General features: G+C 37.6%; 2 protein-coding genes across 5 annotated transcripts in view; both read right to left on the reverse strand.

Moving 5' to 3' along the window:
• Positions 1-3,732, reverse strand: part of vps13d (vacuolar protein sorting 13 homolog D) — a 43,797-nt gene extending 40,065 nt beyond the window's left edge. For all 3 annotated transcript variants that reach the window (XM_081385880.1, XM_081385881.1, XM_081385879.1), the window contains exons 1-3: positions 3,250-3,732; positions 1,424-1,616; positions 1,259-1,336 (exon numbers count right to left, since the gene is read on the reverse strand). In XM_081385880.1, coding sequence (XP_081242006.1) covers positions 1,259-1,336; positions 1,424-1,520 — 175 coding nt within the window. In that variant the 5' untranslated portion in view covers positions 1,521-1,616; positions 3,250-3,732. The remainder of the gene's footprint in view (positions 1-1,258; positions 1,337-1,423; positions 1,617-3,249) is intronic.
• Positions 3,733-14,280: 10,548 nt separating this feature from the next.
• Positions 14,281-22,129, reverse strand: lrrc38a (leucine rich repeat containing 38a). Of its 2 annotated transcripts, none has more exons than XM_081385675.1 (3): positions 21,884-22,129; positions 20,344-21,787; positions 14,281-15,372 (listed from the first exon to the last, which is right to left on the reverse strand). In XM_081385675.1, the coding sequence occupies exons 2-3, from the start codon at positions 20,969-20,971 to the stop codon at positions 15,128-15,130; spliced, it is 873 nt and encodes a 290-aa protein (XP_081241801.1). In that variant the 5' UTR covers positions 20,972-21,787; positions 21,884-22,129; the 3' UTR covers positions 14,281-15,127. The 2 variants fall into 2 exon arrangements, with proteins under 2 accessions (XP_081241801.1, XP_081241800.1); XM_081385674.1 differs by having other exon boundaries at positions 22,025-22,099.
• Between the last annotated feature and the right edge of the window lie 865 nt (positions 22,130-22,994).

The raw sequence follows: 22,994 nt of genomic DNA on the forward strand, positions 1-22,994 counted from the left end.
GTCTTCTTAGCAGCATAAAAAAAAACTTTTATCCAATGGATTATATATAACTTTGATGGCATGCAAAGAGCGCTCCCTTTCCAATCATTAAAAAGATGCCACTCAGATATCAAATTCTGCCCATTTTATTATGAAACTCAAAGGATAAATACCGTTTTGTTGCTATTTAATGTGGCGTGACAGATTACCGTTGCTGCCTCAGATCAAGCGAAGCAAAACACACGTGAACTGATCATCTTATCTGCTTTACTAGTTACAGCACGAATAAACATGATTGAACATCAGAAGGTTTGTTAAAACATAGTAGATCTTACCGAAATCCGTATCATATCTCATGCAATCGCTCAATCAATCATATGCACTATACATTTTCTTACTGTTCTTCAACATTTAATGCATGTTTTTATAAATCCGTCAAGTTTTTATGCCAGCCCCATTAAAATGTTTATTTAAAAAGAAAAACTAATTGGAGTAGAAACATCATTATGAAGTTAGTATTATAATTTCATTATTATAAAAACTTATTTAAGTGATTGTATACAAATCAGTTCAATTTTATAGTAATGTAGTAACAAATGACTCCCTGTAGGCTATAGTGTGAACAGCATTAGTTGAGAGATATGTTGAGAAAATTTGCCATTTACTGTACATTTACTGCCAATGTTGCAAACGGCTGTGCTGCTTACATTTTTTTTTTAGAAACCATGATACAGTTTTTTTTAGGATTCTTTGATGAAAACAGCATTTATTTAAAATAGAAATCTTTTGTGACATAAAAAAATGTCTCTGCTGTCAATTTTAAGCAATATAATGCATCCTTGCTGAATAAAAATATTAAAATCTTACTGACACAAAACTTTTGCAAGTGCCATAATGTCACTGCACAAGAATATCCAGATAATCCAGTTTTGACAGACTGCTGTAAAAGGGTTTTCTTAATTCCCACAATTAAGATCACAAGACGCAAATAGCTAACCCTCAGATGGAATAAATGACATTAGGCTTGATGTTTGTGCAGACAGCCAATGAGTTTCATTTAGGTGCAAGTATTACACTGAAACATTACTTTTGACAACTATACTATAAATGACAATAACACAACATTTCCTTTAATCAAAAAGGGTATGTCCATAAGAGCACACCAAGAGGTGTAGTATAAAGTCCAGGGCTGTTATCATATCAGCCAGCAAAACCAACAAATTAGTTATTGAACCTTTAACTGTTTACATTAAAGTCCAAATGCTGGAATAACACTAACCTGCTTTGACCTCAAAGGGCAGGTCGAATTCTCGGAGAGCATCTTTTCTTAGTGGGAGGTTCTCCAGCTCCACTGCCCCTGGATCATTACAAAATGCATACTTCACAAAATGATACACAACACAGACAGTCAACTCTGATTAAAAATCAAAACAAATTCAAATACCTTTGAGAAGAGCAATGGAGAGCTGGTCAGTGTTAAGGTTGGTCACATATTTGCCCAGATATGTGTTGAGCACCCAGGCAACAAGTCCCTCCAACATTATAGGAGGGGAAGAGTGCCCTGGGATTAGTCAGTTAAAGTAAATCCTAGCAGGCAATGAACTTCACAGTTAGCATTCACTCCAGTCATCTGAAGTCTGAGGAGTCAAAGAAACACAAACTTGACATCTGATCTAACAACAAATGTATAGCAGTTTTTCCTAAACCCTTTTTGAATCAAAAGCCTCACATTTTTACACAACAATACTCTAAGGCCCCATTCTTGTGGCATTTGCTATACGAAAACACACACACACACACACACACACACACACACACACACACACACACACACACACACACACACACACACACACAAAACGGTGGACATGATTAGAAAAGGCTAAATCAGGGGTCGGCAAACTAAGGCACGTGCCAGGAGGGTTAATCGCTGGCACACAAGCAAATGCAAGAGAAGTGTATGCATTTCATTCAGATAAAGTAGTCTACTTGCACACAGATCTACATTTTGATGTAATAATTCCTCATAGTAAAAAAAGCTTATTTTATTAAGTTAGGACTTAGGAGTTATAAATACTATTAAATTGTCTATCTAAATCTAAAACAAATTTCAAGAGAAATATTTAGATTTCTGTACTATTTCTATGTAAGGCATTATGAAAATGTAAAATGTTTGTGTATTTATATGAGTGTGTGTGTGTGTGTGTGTGTGTGTGTGTGTGTGTGTGTGTGTGTATATGTGTTGTGGCACAGTGATGAACTCAGAAACTTAAAAATGGCACTTTATGACAAAAAGGTTGCCGACCCCTGGGCTAAATGGTTTTTAAAAACAGTCATAATAGGAAATAATGGGTGATACAAAAGATATGAAAATAAAAAGCAATTTCATGGGTTCTATCTACAAATCAGCCACAATGAAGAAGTCTTTGACAAGATCTAAACATATATCCAAAACCTAATAAAAGTAAGTAATTATGTTTGGAAATAATCGTATAAGCAACTAGGGAATCCACAGCTTAATGTATTTATTTATCTATAGGTCTATACATGCATTTAGTGGTTACACTATGATGTTACATACATTTTCTTTATTTCTCCCACCTGTTGGCACCAATCTGCCTTGCGTGCATTTAACTACCTTTTCTATTTTATTAACTTAAACCGTATAAATTAAAAAAATAATATAAAATATGTTGTTATCTAATGTTTGTTTTATTTTATGCAGACATAAAAGCAGCACAATTTACAGGTGAATATTGTCTAGAATCATGGGGAAAAAAAGGTGTTAAAATATAAAATTAAACTTGCATTGAAAACAAAAAATAGTGTTTTATTTCATTACAAAAAAAGAGCAATGCTTATTTTGTTCAGTCACTTTTGACCCGCCGAGAATCACAATTATGACCCCTAAAGGTTTAATGCTTGTTTTGTCTGATTTGAAATAATCTTGTAAGTTTGCTGAGGCCCCCTAGTGGGCCCCGGACCCCTGGTTGAGAACCACTGTCCTGAACACATATCTGCCACACCAACATAAACAGACAGAAACCAATACGAGTATTTTTCAGACTATAAGCAAGACAATTTCTACAGTTTGTACAGGAGATGTGAATAAGAACCATAGGGGCTGATAGACGCAGTTATAATTGTTACGTTCACTGCAACATTTTCCATTCAATGAAAGTGAAAGTGAGGCTGTCATTTTGCTTAACAACTCATGAGGGGGAGTAAACAATTACAGAATTAAAAAATTTAGGTGAACTAATAACTTACCATTGTTATGAAACATCCTGTTCCTCGGTCAACCGCTGTCTATAATCATTTCAGTCCAAATAAATTGAAGACCCCCACTTTACAAGTCAAGCAGGGTCCTTCCCTTGCTGGCTAAAGAGAAAGTAAATTATCTCCTTTATTTTTCAAAGATCCTTACATGATAAGCCGCAGCTGACAACCACAAACACAAACAAACTACAGCATGTGACGAACAAAACAGCACAGCTCTCTGTGACTCAACGTCAGTGACACAGGCAGCGTTAGCACGAGCGCTCGTCCTTTAGCACTGCTCGACAACTTTAAAACATGACCAACAACTGGTCAGAGTGAACGGTCACAGCCCGTAGTTCAGTTCTGCGTTAGTCCGAGTATCTTGCGGAATTCACCCTGATCTGTAATCACCATTTGTTGTGGGTCCTCTTCGTTCATCTCCCAACTTCCAACATGTCAAACTGAATTCATGAAACGCTTCCTGAAACCCGCGACACTTCCGGTCATGTGCCAAAACAAAGCGATTTTTACGTCATTGAGAATAAATTACCGTCATGTGACATCTAGCGTTTGGAAGTCGAAATTATAATACATTATTACCGCTGGGCTATTTATCTGAAAAGGCACAAATATGGGCTCTTGAGAAATTTTATATAATAATAAATCGCCAGGCGATATCAGATAACGTTATTCGAATCGAATATTATGTGTGTAGTAACATGAGTTTCTATCGGTGCAGTTCCTGTTTTCCACATATGAGGGCGGCGGAGTTGCACGTGAAGACGTTTTTTGCAGGACTATTCAACTTCAACGAATTTTGCAATGTAGTATATTATTTGTATTTATACTTGTTTATTTTTAAAAAGGTACCTTACATGGTTATTATATTTAATAAAGCATCATCATTTTATCAGCCCTTTTTTTTGTGTGTAATCTGCCTCATTTATCTCTGCTGATAAGCAGCGTGTTCATGCATCTCTAATTACTGAACTTTACTACAGCTATCCCATGAATTCATTAGATCTGACAAAATGCACTAAGCGGTGTAATCCGTGCAGACCCTATATCCAGTGTAATCTCCGGCCGCACCAGGCCTTCCAGAGGTTGTAGTCCCACCTCCCCCCACACATTTCAGCAGCAAGTAGAAATAAGGACTGTTTGCCATATATCTTGAGATGAAGATCATGAAATACACTACTCTTCTGCCGAGCACATAAAATAACAATAATCCCAGCACATGTGTAGCTCTGCATCCCCCTGGCTGGTCGTGTGCAACCGCATAATCCCAGCCTGCCTACAATAGAATAGAGGGCCATCTGTTCAGCTCATAGCCCTTTAAAACTCCACATCTGGACAGTGGAGTGGGGGCAGTGCTCTCCCTCCTCCCCTTCCAAGGTATGTACACTTTAGGTACTAATATGTCTACCTTAACCCTTTCACGCATAGTGGTCACTACAGTGGACAGCTATTAAAAAAGCATTTTCTTGAATTTGCACGGGTTTTTATGGCAAAGTTGCACATCAGCCTCTTCATTGGACCCTGGTGCATCATCCTATAAGTTGCAACCAAGTGGCAAGCCTTTGTGTTTCGATTTTTTTCCCCTCCAAACCAAGATGGCCAAGGGTCAGTCAGACATGCCAAGTTGCTCCGGAATATCCACCCATTCCTTCTATCCTAGGAGACTCTTGTAGGTAAAGCAATATCTAATGAGTCATATCACAGTAAAATTTTCCAAGTTTTGATTTTAGATTGAGAGAAAACTCTGATTAATCACATGTCCACTGTAGTGGACGTCATGCATCAATTGATATATTTCAGCTACAATTCATAATTATAATGTGAATATTGTTTTTGAAACTTAAAACTTAAAAACTTAATCTGCAGTGACTTTTTTTACTGTAAATAAATGTATTTGTATTATTAGAATGTAATTTTCATTGACATCGAAAAAAGTCATGTGATTACATAATGTATGACACTTGTAATGCATTACTTTACTTGTTAGATCAAAAAGTAATCTGATTTCGTAATGCACGTTATTGTAATGCGTTTTTTTTACTCATAACATCAAAAAGTAATCTGATTACGTAATGCATGTTACTTGTAATGCGTTTCCTTACTCATAACATCAAAAAGTAATCTGATTACATAATGCATGTTACTTGTAATGCGTTTCCTTACTCATAACATCAAAAAGTAATCTGATTACATAATGCATGTTACTTGTAATGCGTTTCTTTACTCGTTACATCAAAAAGTAATCTGATTAGGTAATGCACATTACTTGTAGTTAATTACTTGTTAGATCAAAAAGTAATCTGATTAGGTAATGCATGTTACTTGTAACACATTACTTTACTTGTAACAACAAAAAAGTAATCTGAATGCGTTATGCATGTTACTTGTAATGCATTACCCCCAACACTGATAATTTCAGATGAGATTGAAAAAACGTATCGCTAGGTTTTCTCAGAGGAGGGTTATGATAGAAATGTGCATGTCCATCTTGAACATAATCAGAATTATCAGCTAATAAGGGTAAATCTCCATACTCTGGTGCACTGGAGGGAGCATCTGAGTGGTTTCCAAAGTTGTACCTTGACAGGCTGTAGAAAATTCTGATGGAATCACGTCCTCATGTTCTGATATCAAAGATACGCGAAGTGCAACTTGTATGAAGTTGTATGAAGCCTTTGCAATATTTCGCATTTATATTTTTTGTATATATTTTATACTGTAGTTTTCACATGATTTGATATAATTGTATTGATTAGTTTGTTAAATTCACATACTTTATCTGTTTGATTATTGTCTTATATTTAATACAGTATATCTTCAGTTTAAGCCATAACCGCATGCTGTCCACTCAAGTGGACATCTGAAGATCTCTTTGAAAAATTTGTAAAAAAAAAAAAAAAAAAAATCAATTCTTGTTTTTCATGCCCTAAGAGCAATAAAAACACATAGGAAAAAAATCCTGACTGAGGTTATCATAATTCATGCATGAAAGGGTTAAGTACAAAAGGTACAAAAGTGTACCTTTTGAAATGGTACCGCACATAAGTGACAGCTTTTGTACCTTTTTTTCTGAGTGTCTAAAATATAAATGCCTCTTTCGAAGGCAATGTTCTACAGAATAGACTGTATGACCTAGTCTGACTTTAACGTTTATCAAAATCTAAACCAGTTGTTCTCAATGGCAATGTTTCAGAATCAAGATTTTGCATTGGACATCAAATGGTAGTTTATGTAAACAAATATGGCACTTTTTTATTTGTCCAAAGTAGGCTATATTTAAAAAATATGCTAAATATATGTTGTAAACTGCATGGATTAAGGAATATGTTTGTTAGACTGAAAAAAGATTTTCTTTAAACTTTCAATTACTAAAAAACACAAAATGTTCATGAAGAGGCAAGAAAGTACATTTCTAATTTTATAATACATTTTGAGTAAATGCAAAAAAATAATTCCCCAAATACTAATATTTATGATGCAGAGAGATCCAGTCAGACGAAGAACTGAGGATGAAATTAATTTTTATTTTCAAAAATGAATAAATTAATTACTAATGAAGAGTGAATTTTTGTAGATGATAATAAAACTTTTAATAATTAAGTACAATGTTGAATGAAATAAATGAGAGAAAACTTAAGTTAAAAAACTCAGTCTAAAGGCTCGTTTACACCAATACCTATAACTAAAGATAACTATAACAATGACTATATTAGCGTCCACACCATCTTTTATATTTAGAACGATTTAACAATGTTTAGAACTATTATTTATTATCGTTATAGTTATCGTACTTGGTGTGAACAGGCCTTAAAGGAATAGTTCACTTCAAAATGAAAATTCTGTCATCATTTACTCACCCTCAAGTTGTTTCAAACCTGTATGAGTTTCTTTCTTCTGCTGAACACAAAGGAAGATATTTTGAAGAATGTTGGTAACCAGACAGTTGATGGACCCCATTTACTTCCATAGTAGGAAAAATACTTGAGGATACTTGAAAAAAAGGATTTGAGTATGATTGCCAAAAAAGAGAAGAGAACAAGCTAAGGAAACAATAGGCCTACAAGAGAACTTACATCATCCTATACATGTGTTTAAATCAGATAAGAAAAGGTCAAGTGGTCTATCCATTATGTCAGACGTTGGTGTAGCAGCTTGGTCGGTGTTGACCCATTCAAATGTTACAGCTGCAAAAATAGACAAAACAGATATACCTGTTGTGGTTTTGACACCTTCAGAACAAGGACAGCAAAGCAAGCATTTTTCAAATACCAAATACCTGGAAAAGTACCTCTCGTACATTGAACTGTCAGTTCTAAGAAACATCATTCAGTCATTGGAATGCATCCAATATCTAACAGAAAGCATAAGTAACAAAGATCTATTTCTTAACGTATATAAACGTGAGTATACGAATAACATAATATTAGAAATGCATGTGAATTAAAAGTGGATAAACTGGAATAGAATAAAATTGGCTAAACATAGATGAACTAAATACTTGAATACATGCTGAGGTTAATACATGGGTAACTGAATTCAAAGATAGAGTTAAAACAGAGAAAAATTATAAATTATATAATATGGATAAGAATATATATATATATACACTCACCTAAAGGATTATTAGGAACACCTGTTCAATTTCTCATTAATGCAATTATCTAATCAACCAATCACATGGCAGTTGCTTCAATGCATTTAGGGGTGTGGTCCTGGTCAAGACAATCTCCTGAACTCCAAACTGAATGTCAGAATAGGAAAGAAAGGTGATTTAAGCAATTTTGAGCGTGGCATGGTTGTTGGTGCCAGACGGGCCGGTCTGAGTATTTCACAATCTGCTCAGTTACTGGGATTTTCATGCACAACCATTTCTAGGGTTTACAAAGAATGGTGTGAAAAGGGAAAAACATCCAGTATGCGGCAGTCCTGTGGGCGAAAATGCCTTGTTGATGCTAGAGGTCAGAGGAGAATGGGCCGACTGATTCAAGCTGATAGAAGAGCAACTTTGACTGAAATAACCACTCATTACAACCGAGGTATGCAGCAAAGCATTTGTGAAGCCACAACACGCACAACCTTGAGGCAGATGGGCTACAACAGCAGAAGACCCCACCGGGTACCACTCATCTCCACTACAAATAGGAAAAAGAGGCTACAATTTGCACCAGCTCACCAAAATTGGACAGTTGAAGACTGGAAAAATGTTGCCTGGTCTGATGAGTCTCGATTTCTGTTGAGACATTCAGATGGTAGAGTCAGAATTTGGCGTAAACAGAATGAGAACATGGATCCATCATGCCTTGTTACCACTGTGCAGGCTGGTGGTGGTGGTGTAATGGTGTGGGGGATGTTTTCTTGGCACACTTTAGGCCCCTTAGTGCCAATTGGGCATCGTTTAAATGCCACGGCCTACCTGAGCATTGTTTCTGACCATGTCTATCCCTTTATGACCACCATGTACCCATCCTCTGATGGCTACTTCTAGCAGGATAATGCACCATGTCACAAAGCTCGAATCATTTCAAATTGGTTTCTTGAACATGACAATGAGTTCACTGTACTAAAATGGCCCCCACAGTCACCAGATCTCAACCCAATAGAACATCTTTGGGATGTGGTGGAACGGGAGCTTCGTGCCCTGGATGTGCATCCCACAAATCTCCATCAACTACAAGATGCTATCCTATCAATATGGGCCAACATTTCTAAAGAATGCTTTCAGCACCTTGTTGAATCAATGCCACGTAGAATTAAGGCAGTTCTGAAGGTGAAAGGGGGTCAAACACAGTATTAGTATGGTGTTCCTAATAATCCTTTAGGTGAGTGTATACAGTAGATAGATAGATAGATAGATAGATAGATAGATAGATAGATAGATGGATGGATGGATGGATGGATGGATGGATGGATGGATGGATGGATGGATGGATGGATGGATGGATGGATGGATGGATGGATGGATGGATGGATGGATGGATGGATGGATGGATGGATGGATGGATGGATGGATGGATGGATGGATGGATGGATGGATGGATGGATGGATGGATGGATGGATGGATGGATGGATGGATGGATGGATGGATGGATGGATGGATGGATAGATAGATAGATAGATAGATAGATAGATAGATAGATAGATAGATAGATAGATAGATAGATAGATAGATGGTTAACTGGGCTATATGTATATGTACCAAAATACAGTACATTAATTATTCAGGGTGACATATACATTGAACATTGGATTATGATAAAGATGTGCAAAGAGTTTTCTCATTCCCTATGTAAATTAGTATTTAAAATTATAAACTAAGTGCACAATTATATCATTAGTTGTATTTTACTATCTGCATTTTGCATTGTCTTTTTTTCATGATCAGAAAAGCCAGTTGAAAACCACTGCTCCAAACTATCATAATGTTGCAAATATATATTTTACACTTGGCAATGGATTTAGAAACCTCGAAAAATGAACAAGATGTATTTTCCCCCTTTTACCCAGTATTGACTGCTTTGCTGTAATCACCTTTACTGTCTATGGTAATCACACTCATCATTGTAAACTAACCAGCATCGGTGTCAGCAATAGTAAAGAGGCTCAGGATGCAGGGTCATGTTGCTCTTGTTTTCATGGATCTGTAAAGGATTTCGTTCTCAGGTCATAGTCCACCATTGGTTGAGTGGACAGTTGGAGGATCAGTTTCATTTGCCCTGAATGTAAAACAATCTTTGCCCCTGTTCAAGAAAACAGGCCTTGACACATACCTTCATACATGGCACATGCCTTCATGTTCATTAGACATGCTGTTCTAACCTTTGATGGGAAATAATTTATGAGTTTTAGGCCTATACTGTAGTTACACAGACAGGGCTTAGTTAAATTAGGACATTTAAAGCAGCTTTTATAAATGTGCCTAGGAAAAAACATTACTGGTGTGCATCTTGAGACAAACTAATGGCACTGATATATTTTAAAATATGTCAGTGCAAGTTGCATTCAGTTAAACAGCTCAAACATGCATTTTGGTATAGTCTTAAAGGGTTAACCCCTTAACGTACCTCTAGCAGGACATTTGGCGCTCTTTTTTTATCGCTTTTTTTCATATCACATATTTTAGTAGTCATCATAAATTAGGTATCATTCAAAAGCTTACGAACTCTACCCTGGAAATCCAGAGTTCTCGCGAGAGCAGAAGTTGAATTTGCTCAGCGAGTTACTCTGGTGTCGAGTAATGATGCTCATTAAAAATGCCCTTGTATCTGAGCTGCACCAATCACATCGGGTTATCTGATATAGGCGGGCCAGAGGCGAGCTAAACAGATGACGACAGTGCTGTGACGTCGAAGTCATTAGTAAACATTGCAAGATGGCTATGGATGAATACCAGTTGTTTGAAACGGCTTTGGCCGCTACAATGAACCAGTTAGACTTGGCTTTTTATCTAAAAGAGGAACAGAAGACGGCGCTCGAATCGTTCCTTTGCAAGAAGGACGTTTTTGCTGTTTTGCCGACCGGATACAGTAAGAGTATAATCAGTTAGCTCCGCTGGTAGCTAAGCGATAACTTGTTGTGATTGGTCGTAGTGTTATCCAATTGCGTGCAGTGAGATTTTCAAATGCATGCTTGGTGCCACCCCTCGAGCTGGCCGATTTTCATTAGTCGATGCCAGACCATTAATCTTTCAGATTTAGGTCTGGATTTCCAGGTTATATGAACTCAAAATTCATCTTGTGAAAATCGTTTTGAAATTGGACGTTGCGTTACCATGAAAATGGTACTCTAAATTTATTTGGCGGGCTCCTACCCTGGTGGGCGGTGTCAGGTTTCATATCCATATTTACTTATTAAAGGTACAATATGTAATCTTTTTGCTTTAAAAATAGCAAAAATCACTATATCTATGTTATATATATTTTTTAGTTGTGTACTTACATTATCCCGACTGTTTCCAACAACTTTCAAACCAGGAGAAATTTGTAATTTAATTCGAAGACACAGACCGTTTCTTTATTTCCGTTTTGTCGCCGTCAATGGCGTCATATCTGCGTTCTCCCTGGTTTCCGCTCGTACTGCCATAGCAACCAGAGCCCTCTGATAGTAACCAAGGCGACAGACGTGGACAACTGTGTAGTTCGTAATGTCTATCTGCACGCTGTTGTTGTTTCGTTCAAACATTATGGACCATGGCAAGCAGACTTTGGATAAAAAAGGAGAACTAAAACGAGAATCAATATCAGCGCTGTGTTTTCGAGATGCCGAGAGCTCCACGTCCGAGACTTCGACCGCTCCTACATTTACTTTATTAAACAGGTGAGCACATTTACATAAAACTAATCAATGTTATATAGTTCAACAATGATAAAATGTTAGAATATGACCTGTATGTTATTCTAATGTTGATCTAGCTTACTGCTAGTCTCATACAGACAAACTAACACATAGAATAACATAAATTTCAACACATTCAAATGCAGTTTAGTGTGATAGTAGCCTGGGTTTCCCTATGCTGCCTTGCGTGCAGCGCGATTTTATTCACGCTGCTAGGCAGCCTGGATTCCATGGACCAGATTTTCCCCTCAAAAAGGGAACCAATCACAGAACGGGGAGGGAGCAGCAAGACGATGACGACGTCTATGCGACACACCGAAGCAGTTTGTTTATATCTATGGATCCAACATGGCATCAGATTCAGACGCAAAGTTACCTTTCGATGCAGCCTTAGATAGTGTTCTAAGTAGTTTAGAACGCAAGTTTTCTGTCGCTCTACAAACATCATCTGGTATAATTGAAACGATTGGCTATGAGCTACGTACAGGCGCATTTGATGGACATTCGTAGCGCCCAATAAACGGCTCTGGGCATTCGTAAACCACGCCTCAAATACGAGGAAATGAACATGTGGTTCCCAGACCACGTCTCAATGAGAAGAGGTCTGACGTTAGCCAGGCTAGTGTGATAGTGTAATGTTAGACCAAGTGAAACAGCGCTGCGTTACCTCACAAGTTTAATTTGTCTAATAAACTGACCTGTGAGTAGTAATTCTGGACTTGCATGTAGTTCGGTAGAATGAAATATCCATATTCCTTTTATATCCGCGGGACTCGCGTCGTGTGTGGAGCTGATAGCTGTCCCGACCTGCTTCATATCACAGTCATGATAAAAACATCGATGTATTTACTCATCCATAAACATTATTAGATCGGTCGGCTTGGCGTTGACGACAAGATCCATTATTCTTAGCAAATGTTGCGTCATCAAACTACGCCTTTGTTATTGTAAGAGGTTAGCGACCCCTAGCGGCGAAAAAAATTACATATTGTACGTTTAACTACTTTATAGTCAAAACCTTGACAAAACACATATCGTTGGAAAGGTCTGAGTCTCTAGGCTCCATATTTGGTGACTGTTTTGTGAAAGAAGTGAAATTTGGACAGAAATGTAATCATTTGTTACAGGAGAATGCATAAAAAAATCAATGGAATGTGGGTGACACCCGGTGGCTAAACAAAATATCATAGGAACTTCCAATTTGGAACACAACTTGATTTTATAGTAAAAATTATTTTGTAAAGAAAATCTTTTGTAGAAAAAAGAAAAGGAAGTCAATGGGTGCCGTCAACTGTCTGGTTACCAACATTCTTCAAAATATATTCTTTTGTGTTCAACCGAAGAAAGAAATTCATATAGGTTTGGAACAAATTGATTGATTATTTATTTTTGTTATTTCTCTTCTAAAGAATGGCCATCCAAATCATACTAATGAAAGGAGTAAACAGTAGGGATTAACACAGGAATGTTATTTCATAACGTTAGTGCAACCACGGAAGATGGACATGCTATAAATCAAGGCAATTTTGAGGAGAGGAACTGAGAAATGGCAAGGGACAGGAGGAGACATGATTAGTCAAATATTCAAAACCCATCCTCAGTAGCGGTGTCTGAATTCAACTCAACTGGCCCACAGACACGTAACCATAGCAACAAGAAGATCTGGATGTTGGAGAATCGTAGCCTCATTTGGACAAATTCTTCCCTCTGTCTCATTCAACTTTTCGCCTAGAAAATGAGTTGGGAGAAATGAGCACAAATAAGCATAGTATGTTTTCCATCCTCTCTCATCTCCATCTCGAGGGGTGTTCATGGAGTCTAGCTCTCTGTCGTCGGTTTCATTTATGACGCTGCAGTAAAACTCAAACGTCACTGTTGCTCAGTCATGGATAGCTGACATCAACAGCAAATATATTAAGCTTGATTTTAGAAGCTTTCATCAAGAGAAAAAAAGCATCCCCCAGCAACCTAAAAAACGAAATTCTATGTGCAGTAGAAGCCAAATGAGATTACATAAAGGAACTGCATTTGCTCCATTGTTTGCTTTGCACTTTGAAAGGTTCCAGGGCTTTCTGGGTCAAAGGAAAAGGAGGAATGATATATCATGTCATTGGTTGCACCTGCAGGAACTTGCTGTTATTTTGGTGGCAGAAAGCAGGACTGCTTCGGCTTAAGACAATTTTATAGATTGATTTTATAGAAAAGAATTATTTGAGCTCTAAAAAAAAAGTGTATAATGAAATGTAATATTATAGTCTCTGGTTTGGTCTGTGTGTTGGGACTCTTAGTTTGAAGTTCTTTCTGTTCTGTTTTGCCTAGTTTCCCTTTTCCTGTTTAGTTTGTTTGCTTGGTTGTCATAGTGATTCATTGTTTCATTGATTCGTCTCTCACCTGTTCCTCATCATCTGTATATTTATACCCTAGTTATCTTCTGTTCATGGTCTTGTGTTGAAGTTTTGTGCTGGTGCGTATCTCTGTATGGTTCCTGTTGTTTATTAAATGTAACTTAATCATCCTACTGTGTCAAGCCAGCGTGCGACTACATATGAAAATAATTTACCTCAAGATTTACTCACCAGATACATAATTTCTTCATAACATTACAATTAAGTTATCAGAATTGGGGTCAGGTATATATGCAAAAAAAAAAAAAGAAAAAAAAAAAAAGATTAAGACATGATATTAATCATTTCAAACACTTTGGCGTCAATGTTTATTTAGTCATAACATAGAGTAAAAAAGGAAAGAATTGACTAGACAGAATTGACATAAAATGAAAGACAAAAAGTTCCCTTTTAATTTAGGCTTTAAAATACTTTGATTACTTGATATATCATTTTGACCCATCTGTAACTACTATATTAAGAGTATGCATGACATTTATGAAGTTGTTGTAGGTTACAGACAACAGCCAAACATGTCTTACAATATTTATAATGGTGTTTTGAACCCTTCTCTTGAAAAACCATTTACATTACAATGTATGCTCATTTTATGTTAATTCTTTGGTGATAAGTGCCATTATGGTTTATGAAAAAGGGCTTACAGTATGGCTCACTGGGATTGTGTGCAATGCCTTCTGTACTTTAAAGTGCAAGTAGCTAAACCTTACTACAACAGAGCAAGATACATGTACATAATACCAAAAATAACTCATGTAGAAAATACTAACTCGCACATCTCATAAAAAGTCCATTGTTGCTGTCTAATGTCAAAATATAATGCTGATTACTTTTGAATACAGGGGCATGAGACAGTGGTTTTCATAAACTGCATGTTCAGGAACAGTTTTAGTCTTAAGGCTCAATTCAATCATTGGTGTTCAAGTATAAAAATATGATGCTTCTTGCAAGCAACGCGGATGAAGGTTGTGAATCACGAGATGCGAGACAGCAGCCTCACCTTAGTTGCACGAGGCCTAATTCAGGATTCTTTTGTCATGGAAATAAGGTGAGTCACCCCTTTATCCAATCCCTTGGCTTCCCCTGTGTTGAATTATGGGTAATTTGTAACTTCCATTCTGTCCAGTAAGTCCACTCATTCCTCTGTCTCCTCTTCATCTGTCCTTTTGGATTTGAGTCGCTGGAAACAGTGGATAGTGGAAGCCAAAAAGAAACTGGCAATAATGGCTACCACTGAAATACAAATTCCAGAAAAAATCACTATAAGATAATCAGTGAGAGTCAGCAATCCCCGACACTCTCGGAAACTGTCCTCAGAAAGCTCAATGAGTGACACCTGCCGCCCGTCCACTGGAAGAGAGCACTCCATACCCTCTAACCCTGTAAAAGAGACAGATGGAGAGGGGGGGAAATTATTGTGGAAAATACATACAGTTTCTGAAAATAAAATATGTTTTGATATTTTTATTCTACTTCACTTTAGATATACATACATGAACATTATTAATGCTTTTAATGCTCCTCGCCCCAGCCCAGACCTGAATGTCTTCTAACATTGTATACAGTTTAGCAACGAACATGATGCAGGACAACAACTGACTTCAGATGCTGCTTAAAAACAGGCATACTCCAGATTAAAAAAAAATAAAAATGTATGGCCACATTGTAGCTTTAAAAATTTGTGTAATAAATTCCAAGTTGAACCAAAATACTTTTTGCAATGTCTTTCAATGCTTTTCTCATCTCTGACTTCATTTCACAGCCAAAATTGATGTGCGATTAATTAAATTAATAAATCGGCACATCATGTAATTAATTAGATTACCATTTTTAATTGCTTGACAGCCCTAATACACATACACGTCTTTCCATAGACGTAATGCTTTTAAACTGTACAAACTGTAAATTATATCCCCTTACACTAACCCTACCCTTAAACCTACCCATCACACACAACTTTCTGCATTTTTCATTTTCAAAAAACATCACTTTGTATGATTTATAAGCTGTTTTCCTCATTATGGATATTGCCATCTTTGTGGGGACATTTTGTCCCCATAATGTAGTGTTTACCAGGACCCCCACACACATAAGCTTAGTTTTTTTAAGTTTTTTTTTTTTGTTATTGTGTTATTTTTGTGTTATTGGACTGGGGAGGAAGTTTAGAATTATAAAATATACAGTATGTTTTCATAGTACATATTATTTACTATGAATGTCATTTCTCATTATATGACAGCTTCAAAAGAAATGCCTTGGAAAAAAAAGGTACATTGAATCTTTAGGTGAAGAGTCCATGGAACATCTAGTTTGGTCTCGCATGACGAGTGTTCAGTTTCCGGACTTGTGTGAGTTTCCGAACCAGCTCACATGTCAGGTCACGAATGTCACAAGCATCCTCAGCTGCACAATATCATGCACAAACATGGAAGTTTGAACAAAGCACCATGTTTTGTTATTTTTAAAAATCTCAACCATCCATTACATCATATTATGATCGAATGAAAGCCAATTTGCACGAAAATGTACAAACATTTCAGGTACACTGTGAAAATTCAGCTTTGCATCACAGGAATAAATTATAGTTAAAAATATATTAAATTGAGATTTTAATATTAAATATTATTATATAAAATATTAATATAAAATTTTAATATTTCAAAATATAACTGTTTTACAGTATTTTGATCAAATAAACGCAGTCTTAGTGAGCATTTATTCTTTAAAAAATATTTAATGAACTTTTGAATGTTGTGTATCGATAATTAAAGAAAGTTCAGTTGTTTTTAAACTTATTCTTTCATTTTACTGCCCATTTCAGTTTATATTTCCCATTTAAAACCCCATTTCATTTCTCTTTGTTCAGCTCTTTAGTGCCATTTGATGGTCACATATTCAGACAGTGTATCGCTTCAAAGGATAATAAATGAGCAAGTGGACTTCATTAACACACGCGCGCACACACACACACAAACTCAAGGCTATATATCCAGCTGAACATGTAATAACACATAACAGTATTTCATTTAAGTGCTTTTATGATGGGTAAGCTACACGAATGAGGTTGTTTTCCAAATTCACGCTTGGTTTGCACTGGAACACAAAGTGCTCAAATCTGTTTGAGATCAAGTAACAAAAAACATCTTTATTGAAAACCTAGCCACAACAGAAACTCGAAGGCATGTGCAAATTATCTAAATAAAAATATCAAAATCTTAATATCATTACTAATGCCAAATCTTTGTTCCCACTCAAAAATAGTATAGGAAATAAGACTACAGAAATATAACGTTACAGAAATAAACATATGATATAATCAGTATACAGAAATATTCCCTATACTGTAGCATGGTGGTATTATTATTTGGAAATATTTGTATCTAGCAAAAACACGGTTGCAAATATGACTCAGAAAACTCCTATTACATAACGGCATGATAAGAAGTGAGATGGGATGCTTTCCAATCCCCCCCTCCCCTCCCCTCCCCTCTCTTTATGGGAAACATTTGTGAAATTTTCCTTGTTGGTTTGTATTTGGATTTTCACAGAGGGAGTTTTAATCTCCTTTCAGCCGTGTGATCAGCGGACACCAGATGACAGATTTAAAGCGGAACATCGCCTACGTAATACAGCCACGCTGACAGACAGACACAACAGAGCGGCAGAGCTCCACAGCTCCATCTCTCCTTTAATTGTGTTCATGCTCAAAGCCCCTTGTGATTCTGTGTAGCTCTTTAGGAGCATATTATTCTTTAGGAGAGAGAGAGAGAGAGAGAGAGAGAGAGAGAGAGAGAGAGAGAGAGAGAGAGAGAGAGAGAGAGAGAGAGAGAGAGAGAGAGAGAGAGAGAGAAAAAAAATGAATTTTTTAATTAAAATAAAAGAAACGCCATTCTCAGTAATATATAACCGTCCATGTCATAATACAATGCCACCATGTTTGTGCATGTCATTGGCCAAAGTCAGTTGACATCATCATCAAACGTGTGAGGCTGTAAGTGTGGATGAGTCACTCCATCCAGAAGGGGTTTTCCACATGCAGAGGATTCAGTGACCTCAGCCTCCTTTGTTGAGTCTGTCACGTGGCTGTTTGCCCATCTCTAAGAGCTCATCTGACGTTTCATCATGCTAGAGCTTCAGTGTTTTACACTGGAGATCCCCAAAGCGAAAATCACAAATGACTAACACGCACATGCTTTTACCCATTTAGAAAATCCTCACATCGGCCACAAGCTCAGTCAGCCGACTAGTGTCGTATTGCCTGCTGTCACCACATATGTGTAACGCGAGCCATGTTCTTGTGTTCGGAACAATGAAATGAATCAAAGCTTTACCTCTGGTGTGTAATAAAGCTGAATATATGAATCTCATTATCATTAGGTCTCTCCGTTCAGATTACACTGAATTCATTCAATACATTTGATTAGTGTGCTCAAAATCCTAGGCTACATGAGCCTGACAAATTCCATCCTTTAACTGTGCATGTGTTATCTTGTGGTAAATACATGACTTGTTCACTTCATTGTGATATTATATGATGTGGTAACCTCTCAGGCTCTGTCTGTTGACCTTTGAGGGTTGTTTAAAGAGTTGTGTGTGCGCCTGTCACATATGTGGATGTCACTACACACACTTTGCTTACATTTTGGTGGAAATCTTGGTTCTTGCTCTTGATTATCCACCTGAATATCAAATTACCAGGCAACTGAAAGTGTGCCCGAGGTGTGCTATCATCAGTATCAGATTCAATGTTGGGTTGAATAATGGATGTGACGTGTTCATCCATACCCAAGTGCAAGAATTACAACACTGTAAGGGAGTTTAAACTAGACTATCTAAATTAAAGACTACATTCTGATGTATTTAAAGGACTGTCATTTTTGTTAGAATTACAATAAAAAACGAGTAGAACGTATTTTTTTCCTGCAGTCGAACCCCCCAGCATTTATAGCATTATGTAGCTACATAACACCACAGTTATGGGTTTAATTGTCAAGAAATGCATGAACTGATAAAATGTATACTTTGAATGCAATGTCAATTTCAGTAAAAGTGTCTACCAAATGTGTGCATATAAATATATAATATCTGGACTGTTTAAAACAGCTCGGCACATTTTAATCAATATAGACTCCTCTGGTTCTTCTCTGCACTTGTTCATCAATACAAAATGTAATTACACTATTTAAATGAACATAAATGGTAAGACAAGATTACTTAAGGATATTGTGAAGAAAAGAACCCTCAAGAAATATTCATTAAATATTTATTTTTATTTTGAAGTAGCATGCATAAGGATTTAAAGTAATAGTAAACTCAAAGTTAATACCCAAGTCAGTTAACATTGTTAATGACTTGTTAAGAATCTACAAATGTGTCGTTCATAAAAGATCGTGCAAGGTCAATAGACTGAAAACATTTGTGAATGGGTGAAAGGTTATTGTTTACAAATAGAACTGAGTTAATATCATTACTTTGAAAATGAACTGCTTTATTAGTTACAAGCATAAAAATGTAAAAACAATATAGTCATATATGATCTAAGACTCTTGCTTCAAATCTTAAGCTACAGAATTATTCAAATAAATAGTCTGAATATTAAGCAAATCTTTCCCTAAATACGGAGTTTAATCCTATCAGGAAGATTCACATCTATGAGGATAACTATGATTAAAGAAAGTAACATTTCTCAAATGTTTATAATATTTGGTTAAGTTTGCAACAGTATACAATATATAATGTATGTGTGACCAGAACCCAATTTTTTTTTTTTATATTGACATGTTTGTAACATGCAACTTAATGTTACATTGGTCTCTTAAACAGACACAGGGGGAAAAAAGTGACCTGTGCTTCTAAGGGACAGTGAGGACCATGCATTCATATTTGATGTAGCTGTCTTGACCTTAAACTTAGACTAGTGGTAAGTGACCTAATGACCAATGGATAGTGTATACAAGAGGGTTCAGTTCCCTCAATTTTTTTCCTTTAGTTACTCAAATTAACGTCAACCAAGAGAACAAGACATGAGATCAAAATTAGGGAACATGTTGTGTGGCATATGTTTCATGAATTATGCACAAGAATATTTTGCATATTCTAGTGATCACCTAAAGTGTGTCTCTATCCCAAACAAAATCAGTTCATCCACATGTATGACCTAGTCAGAGAATAGATATTCTCACTTCTCATCCTTTGTGTTATTGACCATTTGAATCTTCCACAGGTGAACCACCACACACTGTGAAGGGTTCAAGTGATTGAAAAGGTTTCTAGTGTTTACTGGAAAAAATAGTATGACATTATTTCATGCAGATGGATGCAGATCACGAAAGCAAGATTTAAGAAGCTTACCAGTTGGAAGCTTGTGACGATTTTCTAACAGCCACAGGAAGAGTTTGGCAAAGTTGCAGTTGCATACCCAGGGGTTTCCTTCCAGGCGTATCATCCGCAAGGAAGGCAACTGGCTCAACACCCCGACGTCCAGGCCAGAGAGGGCATTCCTCTCCAGCTCGAGCTCTCGTAAGGAGGTGAGGCCGAAGAAGGCGTCCTTGCTGATCATATTCAAATACGGATTGTTCCCCAGCCGTAGCTTGATCAGACTACGGGACTCCCCAAAAGTTCCAGAGGGTATCTCAGTCAAGTTGTTGCTCCCCAGGTCTAGATAGACCAGTCTGGAGGATGTACTCAGAGTCCCAGGCTCCAGGCTCGTTAGGGAGTTATTTCTCAGATCCAGGTAGACCAAATCACTGTAGAGAACCAGGAAATCAGAAGGGATCCAGGAAATCCAGTTGTCAGACAGAAGGAGTCTCCGTATGTCCAAAGGGATAGAGTCTGGAAGACGGGTGAGTCCTTGACCTGTGCAGTCCACGGTGTGATGGTCCGGACACAAGCAGCTAGATGGGCAGTTATACCCCCAAGTTAACAAGGTAGAGGATAGCAAGGCAAGGAAAGGCTGAAGCCAATGAACACATGAGAACATTGTCAAGAGGGTGCGAGGTGAGGGGGAGATCGGGGGGGATTAAGTGAGGGAGGTCTGGAGAGGGGTAGAGGAGAGGGGATGGGGTAAAGGGTCAGGGGGCAAGATACTAGGAAAGGGGACAGGGGCGCATCTGAAGATGACAGGAGTCAGGGTTGTCGCGAAGGCATCTTTCCTTGTCTCCTAGATTGCAATCTACCAAGGCTTGAGCAGCAGCAAGTGGCTACAAAGACACGGAGCTCTGTTTTCCAGGAGATCATGTAGCAGGCAGTGTGGGTCGTGTGGCAGCCCGCTGGCTCTGAGCTTGAAAGGGGAGGAGAGACAGCGATCGAGAGAATGCGTGGAAGAGAGAGAGAGAGAGAGAGCGCGATGTGAGGGATTAGCAAAGAGGTAAATAGAGACGAGTGAACTAGAGACTGCGAAGCGCTTTGGGCATGGAGAGGGGAGGGGAATGTGACGACGGAAGGGGAGGTGTAGACCACTCTGTTTACCCACAGTCAGAAGGGAATTCTGGTTCTTTAATTCAAATGTACGCTATGTGCTGATCTGTATCTTGGTCCATTCACTTCTGCTCTTGATTGAGAGACATTTGAACTGTGGTGCCCATAACACATTTGACCCAAGGCTGTGGTTGCAAGTCTTCTTCCATCCTGGATAAACAGCTAATGACTTGTTGGCAACAGTTTAATCACGTTCGGTTTCTTTTTGTTATTGTCCTTTGATTCAGTCTGCGTAGTGTCTTATTTCATATTCTGTCTCCATTGCCATGGTGATGCATGTGACGATTAACATGGGGCTGTGCGCATACAGATTACTGCCCTGAAAGTGAGAGATGGTGTGAATAACTGTGTGAACCTCAATGGAGAACATCATTGCCTTCTATTGCATGCTACAAATCAGAAATTGCATGCAAACCTTCTGACTTCGTCACAGCTGCAGACTTCAATCACATTTGTTTATATCCGGAATGTAATGGCTGTCCTGAAAATCTCAAAGCTTTCAAAACATCCACATTTTACATGAATCAAGGTGAATACAAAAAGATTTGGACAGTACCTCTTCTCCAGTGCGTTCATGAAAGCGTTCATTACTCATCGCTTTTCCAGCTGCTGTTGTTTATTTTTGTCGCTCACTGTTCTTAATTCATGTTTACTCCTGTGCTGCTGTAAATCTCCAGGCAAACAGAACACATGCTGTGACCACAGACAGCTTTCCTCTTACATCACATGCACTGGAGAATGGCATGGCACAGCCCAATGGAATTACACAATACTCCCATAGGTCATATTGTAACCTTAACCTTTCTGGCAGGCATCAACGGAAAAAAAAAGGACTTGCCTTTGACCTTTTTTATGTGGCACATCTTTGAAAAATATCAACTAGTCTGAAATGTTACTTCCTCCGGTGTCCCTGTAAAAGAAACAAATGTCAGGTTCATTAGTGAAAAGGAAGGTACAGTAGGTTCAGGATATCTTCTCAGTAGGGCATTTGGAAGTGTCAGAAAAGCCATGCAGATATTCCTTTCACAATTAACGTCTAGCATATGAATAAATTATAAATATCACGAGCAACATACTGCGTGACACAGTTGGCTTTTGGATGGGACACAACAGGAAAGGACACAATGCTACTGTGATCAAAAAAATGTACTTGCATTGCAAGACAATAAAATGACGATAAATCTGTTTGCCTTGCTTTGGCAGAGCTGATTCAATCTCATTTTACAGAACCAAACTATCATTCGTCAAGGAGGGTGCATGACCGGGCTTAGTGGAGAAGATCATCCAGCTTGGTTTCTCTCACCAGGGTCTTTAAAGAGAAAGATGAGATAATCCAATATACACATTCACACACGCAAAGAAGACTGCATGCCAGCGGCCCCAAAAAGAGCACCTGTCAGCCTCGGCTGAGGACATGGCGACACACTTTTCTTCCAGGTGCATTCTGGGCTCTCACTCCACATGATCCTTACCAACATACCCAAGAGCAAGATACTATCACCCCCGCTGAACCGTGCAATGTTGAG

Source organism: Scardinius erythrophthalmus (assembly GCF_964197995.2).
Source record: "Scardinius erythrophthalmus genome assembly, chromosome: 15".
NCBI lineage: Eukaryota > Metazoa > Chordata > Actinopteri > Cypriniformes > Leuciscidae > Scardinius > Scardinius erythrophthalmus.

What these genes read in the sequence shown, in the direction of transcription:
- lrrc38a (XM_081385675.1), bottom strand. Translation starts at nt 20,971, where the DNA reads ATGTTCTCATGTGTTCATTGGCTTCAGCCTTTCCTTGCCTTGCTATCC. An exon ending in TCGTCACAAGCTTCCAACTG is followed by an intron (nt 15,373 to 20,343) that starts GTAAGCTTCTTA and finishes TCTCTTTTACAG; the next exon opens with GGTTAGAGGGTATGGAGTGC.